This window comes from Xenopus laevis, chromosome 7L, assembly GCF_017654675.1.
Source record: "Xenopus laevis strain J_2021 chromosome 7L, Xenopus_laevis_v10.1, whole genome shotgun sequence".
NCBI lineage: Eukaryota > Metazoa > Chordata > Amphibia > Anura > Pipidae > Xenopus > Xenopus laevis.
In genome coordinates, this window is record NC_054383.1 from 87,192,479 (window position 1) to 87,203,015 (window position 10,537).

At 37.8% G+C, this 10,537-nt stretch overlaps 1 protein-coding gene across 3 annotated transcripts; it reads right to left on the bottom strand.

The window, feature by feature from the left end:
- Positions 1 to 645: 645 nt before the first annotated feature.
- Positions 646 to 7,677, bottom strand: LOC108697006 (indolethylamine N-methyltransferase). 3 transcript variants are annotated; one of them, XM_041569309.1, is made up of 4 exons: positions 5,587 to 5,662; positions 4,001 to 4,086; positions 2,044 to 2,251; positions 646 to 1,360 (listed from the first exon to the last, which is right to left on the bottom strand). In XM_041569309.1, the coding sequence occupies exons 2-4, from the start codon at positions 4,002 to 4,004 to the stop codon at positions 925 to 927; spliced, it is 648 nt and encodes a 215-aa protein (XP_041425243.1). In that variant the 5' UTR covers positions 4,005 to 4,086; positions 5,587 to 5,662; the 3' UTR covers positions 646 to 924. The 3 variants fall into 3 exon arrangements, with proteins under 3 accessions (XP_041425243.1, XP_041425242.1, XP_018082179.1); XM_041569308.1 differs by lacking the exon at positions 5,587 to 5,662 and adding an exon at positions 5,262 to 5,480; XM_018226690.2 differs by lacking the exons at positions 4,001 to 4,086; positions 5,587 to 5,662 and adding an exon at positions 7,474 to 7,677 and having other exon boundaries at positions 647 to 1,360.
- Positions 7,678 to 10,537: the final 2,860 nt, after the last annotated feature.

The following is a 10,537-nucleotide window of genomic DNA, read 5'->3' on the forward strand; positions in this document are numbered from 1 at the left end:
TTGGGTTTTTTACGCTTATTTATTATCACATTTTCCCAAAAATTTGCTTTGCGGGAAAAAAAATCAGATTTTCATTTTTTAGATTTTTCACACGACAACTCAGATTTCATCTGAAAACCATCACGAAACCCAGCCCACATCAAAAAATGTATTGGGACTTCTTCCATTGACTTATATGGAACCTTGACAGGTCTGAGATGCCGGATTTTCTGATTTGGACTTTTCCATCCTCTGCGTTTAATATATTTCGGAAAAAAATAGTGATTTTTTAAAAGTATGATTTTATAAAAGAAAATAACAATTTTTTCGGGATTTTTGCATTAGCAGTTTATTAAGTAACCCCCAAAGTGTTTTAAAAATTAACTACAACAAAAAAATATTTTATAGTCTGTGATCCATTCTTTTAGTTTGAACATAGACATTCTATTGTACAACCAAACAAAAAAATAACAAAAACAATATTTGAGGAAAGCACATTTAATAAGTTCATGTTGAACACAGCATATTGCCCCATTTATTTAACCAGTTTTGAAGTATAGGAAATGTAAAGAGAACATAACCCTCTCTAAAGTGGACTGTTTTGTAATTATAGCTCCCCAACCTAGACCTAATTAATTATCAATGATATTTCCAATGAAAATCACCTCTACTAGTTCTACTAGTTCTACAGCAGTTATCTCATTGTTGTCTAACGTAATTTTTTTCTTTTATCAAACATTAAAATAGTAAGACATATCTTTGTTGAGGGGCTGTTTAATTCTTTAGGTGACAACTGCATGACTCAAAGAGAGAGTTAAATAGGAAACAAAATGTTTTCTTATTTAATAGAGTTCAGAATAGGTATTTTTATATGACTGAATGTTTAAATAAACCAGCCTTAGTAGAGAGCAGATATGCTGTATATTATATACTATCCTCTCCAACCTAAATATCTTGCAGTTTGCGTGCAAGAATGAATATGTCTGAGTCATTATCAGAGATATTGTACTGCTGTTTGTCTCTGTTAATGGCCTGAACCTCCAGGTCTATTATTGCAAAGCCGGCATCAGTTATAGCATTTCTCATGAATTCCTCAGTTAAGGTTACACAAGAAAACCTTGTGCCTCCTAAGAAGTAGTAGGTACCGTTAAGAAGCTCATCAATTATTAAATGCCCTCCCACTTTTAGCAAAGATGAAATGTTCTTAAGGGCATCACAAAAACTATCCAGATCACGGACACATTCCAAGCACCCAATGGCCATTACACAGTCAACTCTGGGCAGCACCAGAGGTTCCACAGGATTGCTTTTATTTATATCACATTTAATTATCTTTGTCACCGTCTTTTTCAGTTTTTCTCTCTTCTCTTCCACTGTTGTACTGAAAAAGTAAATTTAACTGGTTAGTGTTATGTTCTGTAATTACAAAGCTGCTTTGCAACTTGCTTTTACCTGTAGTTAATATAACTGCTGATATGAATCATAAGATCTCATTGAGCTTCTTTGCAAACAAGGAGCAAACATTTGCTTAAACTACCCCATAGCAATCATTGAAGCCAATCAGGCCTTTACTTTAATCAACCCAACTATAATAGTTTAATCATGACCACTTTCCCAGTTGTTGATATCTCTATAATATAACAGTACTTTGTACATGATAGTTACTAAGCTGCATAAATCCATATTGGTGGCAAAACAATCCTATATCACTGATGTTATATGTAGTCTTATTTATTTTATGTTTTTTTATGTTTGTGTCAATATTGTGGGCCAATCAGGCCTTTTCTTTAATTAGTTCAACTATAATGGTATAATCACAACCCCGTTTCAAGTTATTGCAATCTCTATAATAGAAGTTTGTTATAAAAGTGTTACCCTTTCCTCAGTTCTGCCATTGCTTTAAAGCAGCTTTTCAAACTTTGTGCTCACTGATATCAAGGCTTAAATTAACACCAATATGAAAGAGAAAACAGGCTTCCTTCCCATTAAATATAAAAAATGGCACACCACCCCTGGGACTTAAGACAATGTTTTGGTAGGATTAATAATGAAATAGTGCCTTACCCCTTTCCCTCCAGATCACAAACTGTTTGTATAACAGTTGTCCAGTCAAATATTCCTGGTTCATTTCTCAGGGTTTTTTTATAGTACTCCCGGTTACGCTCAGTGTACTCTGCACCGATGATCTCTTTAAAAGATTCACATGCAGAAAGGTCCTGATAAATTGTTGGTCCTTGGCCAATGTCAATAAGTGTTTCCCCTTTCACTCCACCTGATCAATACATTAAGATGACTGATGTTCTACCAATTTATTTTCTGCAGGTCTTTAGTAAAACATATAAAACTATGACATAACATGATAATGAGTTTATTGTTCAAAATCAATAGATTTAAGAACATAATAATGATTCAATGAAGGGTGGCCCGGATCTGTTGCAAGGCCACAAAGGCCTGGGCTTAGGGCGGCAATATTTTAGGGACGGCATGTCGCCCAGCCGCATTGGGTAAAGTACTGGGGATCCGATGACTGCTCCCAGCGAGCCCTAAGGAAATGCCTATAAAAATGAGAGACCACAAAATTCAAATAAAATCTTGCACTTAGAGAAAATGAAATGCAAAATTCTGCTGGAACTTAAAGGGGTTGTTCACCTTTATTGTCCAAATCTTATGACACCACTAACAATGTTCACAAACAAAAATATAGTTCATTTGTAATGAATGTTCGCTCACTTGTATTACTCAATTTCAGGCTGTGTAGAGGTATATAAACCAGAATAGGGGTACTAAAAACAAGCAGTAAAACCACACACTACCTTACTAAAATTATTTGCCTAAGAGAGAAAAGAGAATAAAAGGAATGAATGCTGTGCTAGTAGCGCTACAATTCCATTAAATTTCTCTGGATCAGAGATTCAATTTTAGTTTAAAAAAGGTAAGATTTCAATAATAAGCTTTTTTTTTTTAAAAAAAAAAAAAAAAAGGTTTGAAGGTTTGAAGGCTTTCCGGTGCACGTTTCACATACGCTTTATCAAGGCAAAATGCCTTGATAAAGCGTATGTGAAACGTGCGTCGTGAGCCTTCAAACCTTTTTTTTTTTAATTATTTGAATATAACACAATCAATTGAAATACCATTAATTGTATGTTGGTGCTAAATTGATTGAGAACTAAGCATATGATTATAATAGCACTAAGCACTTATATAATTAGATCTCAATTAATTTTGTAAGGTAGTGTGGGGTTTTACTGCTTTTTCTTGTTTTTAGTACCACTAACAATGTTCTCAATGTGTAAAAAAAATACATTTTCCATAACAAAAAGTAAAAAGTTTGTTGTAAAAGCTCATTTTTATACCTGATAAATCAGTGCTTCTCCTGTCACTCAGTTTTCTAAAGGGGTGGGAGAGGTCTATTTTAAATTAGACACACTGAGAACTTCCTATATGATAACATCATCACACCCAGGCTTTGATATTGCACTCCTGCTAGTAATTTATCCTATTATTCATTCATGCTTGTGCACTTTAAAGAGTCACATAATTTGAATGGTCATTGGTTAATTTCTCCCTTGCAATGGCATAGTTTAACAGACTCAGCATATCAAAAATCTAAAATTTTTACTGCATCATTACCTTGAGGAGTTTTTTTATATACATGTATGAAACTCTTTCTGTATACATGACCCCATCTGAGAGTCTCTCTCCCCACAAATAAGCATTCCTGCCTTCCAACAAACAACCACACAGCCATGCAGACAATTACTGATGTACATCATACTGCAGAAAAGGAGCGACCTTGTTCTCCCTTTTCTTGCACTCTCATCCACCTTCTGCCTAGGTTATAACTGAATAGACTATCAAAGGGGTGTTACCCTTTCTGGGAATAAATACCTGCTTTCCCATATTTTTATGTGTCTTCTCTTTTAATTACTTTGGCATCAAGCATAATTTCAATTATGTACAAAGTTGCGTCAAAACATCCACAAACACTTCACTGACTTGCTTAGAAATTTATGTAACTTACACATCAAGCAATGACAGGCAGAGCAGCGTGACAAGAGCAGGTCGGTAGGTTTAAACTTACGGCAAACTTCACTTACCCCCAGTTAACTGCAAAATAATTAATGCAATTATTTATATGAACTACACATTATAGTGTAACATCAGCTGATCTATATATTGATTTATATAAACTTTTCAGCAGTGGGAATTAGGCTTGGGCGAATTTGACCCATTTTGTTTCACCATAAAGTTCCTTAGAATAAGCCATTCTATAACATACTAACAGTTAACTTAAATGTGAGCCACCCCTTTAAGGCCTGCAAAATTCGGTGGAATTTCTAGTGCCTGTTCTTTGCTTTACATATTTGGCAAGCCATGAAATAGCTGTAACCTTTTCACTGCCAAATGATTTGGGATCTTTTTTGTTGTGCTTTCATTTCAGGTGCATTTCCTGGGGGAATGGGGACTATTAGTACACCAAGGAAGACTTTATCTTGTTTCTTTCAGGACAAATTAAGCTTTCAAAATAAGCTAACATGTTGGTGTAATTCTACTTCTGTAACAAGATAAGGGGTTCAAAAATATCTAAAAAATTGGGAAATAAAACACACACTACAGCATCTTATAACTCAAATGAATTGGGTGCCAAATAAAAACACCCTAAATTTGTAAGCCAGTGGTCTGTTGAACAATTTTTGATGCCCAAGTGAACAGTTTTATCCAAGTATATGGCATGTACAGACCCCATAATAAAAATAGTGCATATGAATTTCCATAGTTAATAGTCCAGCTGTCCAGCAAAGTAGCCCCCTAACAGTATGAAGTCTGTAGAAAACCATATTTATATTTTGTAACATTCACATTCTCACAAATGGATAAATATGGATACTATTTTTTTGTTCCAAACCACAAAGCTACAAAGCTTTTCTAAAAACAGGTAAAACATGATAATGCAGAAAATAAGTAAAAAAAAAAGAGACGATCAATAAAATAATTCATCCAGCAGTGTAACTAGTAGTCAAAATACCTGATCTGCTAATAAAACAGTTAAAAAAAAAGCTAAAATGATTTTTAGGGCAAAACTAACATGCAATAATAAATTTCAAAAAGCATGGAAAAAAGTGATTTTGTGTATGTGTGCACGTGTTGTATGTCTGTATACGTGCATGTGTAAATATGTGTACAAAACTGTGATTTTAAGTGTGCAAAATAAAAAAAGTCAAGCTTGCATAAATGTGTGTTCTGTGTATGTAAGGTTGTCTTGTGTCTGGTATGTGTTTTACCTGGGGGGGCACTGACAGCTGGAGGGAGATGTCTGTTGAAGGCTCGAAGTGCGCATGCAGCTTGGGAGGGCTTCCAGAAAGAGGCCAAACAGCAGACACCTACTGTAGTTGTCACAAGTTCCCAGTCCCACCCCTGCTTCCCTCAGGTCCCCTACTTTGCACACCTCAACCCATCTCTGCACACCTTAATCCACCTCCACACCTTATTCCCCCACCTCTGCACATATCAGTCCACCACCTCTGCACATTTCAATTCCCCCACCTCTGCACCCCCTGTACATCTCAATCCCCCTGTGCATCTCAAGTACCTCCCTCAGACACTTACCTATATCCAGCTGGCAACCCCTTCCCCACCCAAATTAGTTACAGGATCCTCTCTGCCTGTGCACAGTTGAAGTCTCTAAAGCACATTGCCAGCACTCCCCCTCCCTTTCCCAAACTTGTAACAGTTTCTCTTCAGCCTTGCCCAGCACATCACAGCACATGGAAGCAATGGCAAACTGACAGCAGACACAGCCAATAGGAGTTAGGTTATTGCCACTGTAGCTATTAATGATTTGAATAGCAACCATTGTTTCCACTCATTCTGTCAGATTTCATCTGAAAATGCATGCCCACATTTTCAGATCAAAATCTACCTTTATGTGCAGTGAAAGGTGACTGACATTCAAGTCAAGAGATAGCAGGTTTTTTTTTGCCAGGGGAGAAAACTGGTGTGTCGTAACAAACAATTTTAAACTTTATCTTCTTTAATATCACTGGTTCTTTAAAAGTGAGTTATAATATTTCATAGAGGTTCTCTAATTATTCTCTTGGCAAAGTATTTTCTCATAGCATTGTCTCCACCTGTGCTGGTGACAGACATTTCAGCATTTAGTTAACAGGGTTTTAAGCTGTACCTTATCTCGTGAACGATTACTTGTGTATATTGTTTGTGGATTCTGGTTACACTTCTAGTAAAATTATTCCTCATAGGAAAACAATACTTGATCTGGTTGTAGCAACAGTAAGGGGCCGATTCACTAAGCTCGAGTGAAGGATTCGAATGAAAAATACTTCGAATTTCGAAGTATTTTTTGGGCACTTCGACCATTGAATGGGCTACTTCGACCTTCGACTACGACCTTCGACTTCGATTCGAACGTTTCGAACGAAAAATCGTTCGACTATTCGACCATTCAATAGTCGAAGTACTTTCCCTTTAAAAAAAACTTCCACCCCCTACTTCGGCAGATAAAACCTACCGAAGTCAATGTTAGCCTATGGGGAAGGTCCCCATAGGTTTGCTAACCTTTTTTTGATCGAAGGATTTTCCTTCGATCGTTGGATTAAAATCCTTCGAATCGTTCGCTTCGAAGGATTTAATCGTTCGATCGAACGAAAAATCCTTCGATCGATCGAACGAACGTTTAGCGCTAAATCCTTCGACTTCGATATTCGAAGTCGAAGGATTTCAATTCGAGGGTCGAATTTCGAAGTATTTTTAACTTCGAAATTCGACCCTTAGTGAATCGGACCCTAAGGGTAGAGCTCCAGGGCTGTATTTATATATAGGCCCACGAGGGCTTGTGCCTAGGGATGCACGGTTTTGGGGATGGCCCTCAGGTGCCTATTTTTTTCCGGTGACGTAGAGAAGACTGCAGAAGTGACATCACGTGCACGGCATGCTGGCATCACTTCTGCTGAACGCACCGCATGACGTCAGAGCGTGCGGCAAAACATCATCGCGTATGGCTTAGGGGCGTGTTTAGGTCTGATGCCTAGGGCGGCATCGGACCTAAATACAGCCCTGTAGAGCTTGAGGAATTTTTTTTTCATTTTTTCATTGGATTGACGCCCGCCGACAAAACGCCTGCAACAAGCCGGATGGAGTCGCACACGTGAAGATATAGTTTGGGCTGAATAAAAAGTTGGAGGTAACAACTACATTACATGTGACGTGACACGACTGTCAGATGTGGACACAGTCGGACCGTGTAACTTCGAATTTTCATTCAGTCCAATTATATCTTCATGCGTGCAACTCCATCCAACTTGTCACAGGAGTTTTGTCTCGGGCATCAATCTGGCGAAAAATACTCGTGGAGCTCTACCCTTATTCCTTCAGTCTGAGATGACAACTTATAACAGGTGTATAGTATTAAATAATCAAATAGGTTTGCAATTACAAATTTGAGGACTGATAGAAGAGAAGTAAATATATGATACTTACGCACAGTAAATGTCTCATGAAGTTTTCTCAAAGTAAATTGCATCAAACCTTCCCTTACTAAAACACCTGAATTTGGGTTGTAGAATGTATCTAAATAAGTCTGAGGATTGAATTTCTCCTCATAAATATCTTTGCCTGTGAGTTCCGTATCCATGTTGTTAGTTTCTTCAAAAATCTGAAATGACGCTTGTTGACTAAATCTATTTCTTTTTGTAATTAGAAGTTGGGTGTGGTTTCTGAAAGCTGGCTTCCAATAAAATTAAAAGGCAAGTCAACCCAAAAATAAAAATTTGCCTAATAAAAGAAAACAAATTCTAAGCAACTTTCCAATATACATTAATAAAAACTGTCAGTGCTTATTATTTGTAAAAACAATTGCTATTGCTAAGACAGTATTGGCTTAACTCCTGGTTGTTAATTTTAAAACAATGTTGCAAAAGTCTTCGTTCCCCAGCAAAGACAGGTCTATTAATCAGCTGCCTTGTAACAAAGTAACATAGTAAGTTAGGTTGAAAAAAGACACACGTTCATGAAGTTCAACCTTTAACTCTATTTTAACCTGCCTAACTGCGAGTTGATCCAGAGAAAGGCAAAAAAACCCTTTGAAAGCTTCTCCAATTTGCCTCAGAGGGAGAAAATGGCAATCGGACTAGTCCCTGGATCAACTTGTACTATGAGCTATCTTCCATAACCCTGTATTCCCTCACTTGCTAAAAAGCCATCCAATCTTAAAGGGGATGTTCACCTCCAAACAACTAGTTGTTTTCAGATAGATCATCAGAAATAATGACTTTTTCCAATTACTTTCTATTTTCTGTGTGACCGTTTTTCTAATATTGAAGTGTAAAGTATAATTTTTCACCTTCTAAAGCAGCTCTGGGAGGGGGGTCGCCGACCCTGTAAACTGTTAGAAATTGATACATTTAATTGAAACATTTCTCATCTTTATCCCTGCTGAGCAGAATCTCTGTGTTTCATTCAAGCAGCTGTTAGAATTGATTCAATAGCTGCTAATGCTCCAGAGATGCTGCTGAGAAATGGATCAATTAAATGTTGCAAAATTGTAACAGTTTAGAGTCCACACCTGAATTACTGAGCTGCCAGACTGAAACACCAGAGACAGGCACATTCAACTTTAAACTTAGATTATGGAAAAACAGTAAAAAATAAATAATGGAAAGTAATTGAAAAAAGTCGTTATTTCTGGGTAACAATCTGAAAACAACTGAACTGAAAAAAGTGTTTGGATGTGAACAACCCCTTTAAAGATATCTAATGTATCAACCTGTACAACTGATTAAGGGAGAGAATTCCAATTCTTCACAGCACTGTAAAAAAAAAAAAACCTTTGGAATATTTAGATGGGTGACCTTGCATCAGCTGGAAATACCTACTGGTAAAAAAAGCATTAGAGAGATTATTATATGATCCTCTTATATATTTATACATAGTTGTCATATCACCCATTAACCACAAGCGTGAAGAAGCCCAATTTGTCCAGTCTTTCCTCATACAGTAGCTAAAAATGTCCATACCTTTTACCAGCTTTTACCAGCTGTACCCTTTCCAATTCAATAATGTCCTGGAGACCAAAACTGTACAGTATAATCTAGATGGGGCCTTTCCAGTGCTCTATACAGTGGAAGAATGACCCCTTCCTGCCTTGAATCAATGCCCCTTTTTTTATACAGCTCAAGACCTTGTTTGCCCTTGATGCTGCTGACTGGCATTGCTTGCTCCAGCCAAGTTTATTATCTACAAGGACTCCAAGGTCATTTTCCATTATGCAACTGTTTTATTTTTTTCAGAAATAAAATAAAATACATACATGTAGCAGAGGTGACATTTCAAGAACCATGCATTATCTATTTGTTGTTACATAATGAACGCCTTAGCATTGTAAGTGTTAATACTCGGTTTGCGGTGGTAGTCACTTGTCATATTACCACTTTTTGAGCCAGAGTTGCACAGTATCATACATTTGACATGAGAGTAGCAATGTACAAACAAAGAAAGATGAGAGTGGAGGGGGGGAGAAAGAGAGAGAGAGGGGGGAGGGTATTTTCCTTTTCCATGTCTATCGTAGTCTTCTCAGGGTGGATCACCTTGCGTGGGGTTTGAGCATTAGAGGAGGAGGCGAGTTTTTTTGTTTTTTTTACTTTTTGCATTCATGAACTTTTATGTAGTTCCCCCCTGAGGGAGGCTTCTGCCCACCATTTAGTGTATCTGAAGGGTGCTCGTAGCGTATGGTATTTTTGTCCCTTCAGTGTGTCTAGATATTTGTGCCAAATGTCAAAGAAGAGGGAACCTTTGGACTCTTTGGGGCAAATTCACTAAGATGCGAAGTTGCGCCAGGCGCAACTTCGCCGCACTTCGCCAGGCGTAGTTTCGCCAGTGCTTCGCAAATTCACTAAAATCCGAAGTTGCGCACAGGGGTAGCGTAAGGTTGCGGAGTTGCGCTAGCGTTGTTTCGCTATATAAAGCGAAGTTGCGCTAGCGAAGGCTAATTTGCATACGGCGCGAAATTCAAATTTCAATGGAGGAACACGTATCTGCACTACAAATGCCAAGAAAACCTTCAAATCATCAAATAAAAAATTTATTTTGCCCTACACATGTGCCCACTGTCTAGGTAAGTTGCCATGAGTCAGGAAATGTAGGGGGGAGGAAGGGGAGCCCCAAAAATTTTTCAATCTGAGCCCCAAAAATTTTTCGATCTTTTTCAGCCTATCAGCCATCATGTAGAAAACACGCCAGCGTTTTTTGGGACTTAGAAAAAATTTTGACTTTTTTTTAAACAATCCCTATCTACTCTATTGCGCTTCGCCAGGTCTGAGGTGGCGAAGGAAGTCTAGCGTAAAAGGTAGCGTTCGCTACACTGCGCAAGTTAGTGAATTTGCGTAGTTTCGTCGCTAGCGAAGATTCGCCTGGCGTAAGGTTGCGAAGTAACACTAGCGAAACTACGCCAGCGTTCGTTAGTGAATTTGCGCAGTAGCGAAAATGCCCAACGCTAGTGAATTAACGCTAGCGTTCGGCGCTTCGCGCGTTAGTGAATTTGCCCCTT

What these genes read in the sequence shown, in the direction of transcription:
- LOC108697006 (XM_018226690.2), bottom strand. Translation starts at nt 7,627, where the DNA reads ATGGATACGGAACTCACAGGCAAAGATATTTATGAGGAGAAATTCAAT. An exon ending in TCATGAGACATTTACTGTGC is followed by an intron (nt 2,252 to 7,473) that starts GTAAGTATCATA and finishes TGTATTGATCAG; the next exon opens with GTGGAGTGAAAGGGGAAACA. An exon ending in TGTGATCTGGAGGGAAAGGG is followed by an intron (nt 1,361 to 2,043) that starts GTAAGGCACTAT and finishes TTACTTTTTCAG; the next exon opens with TACAACAGTGGAAGAGAAGA.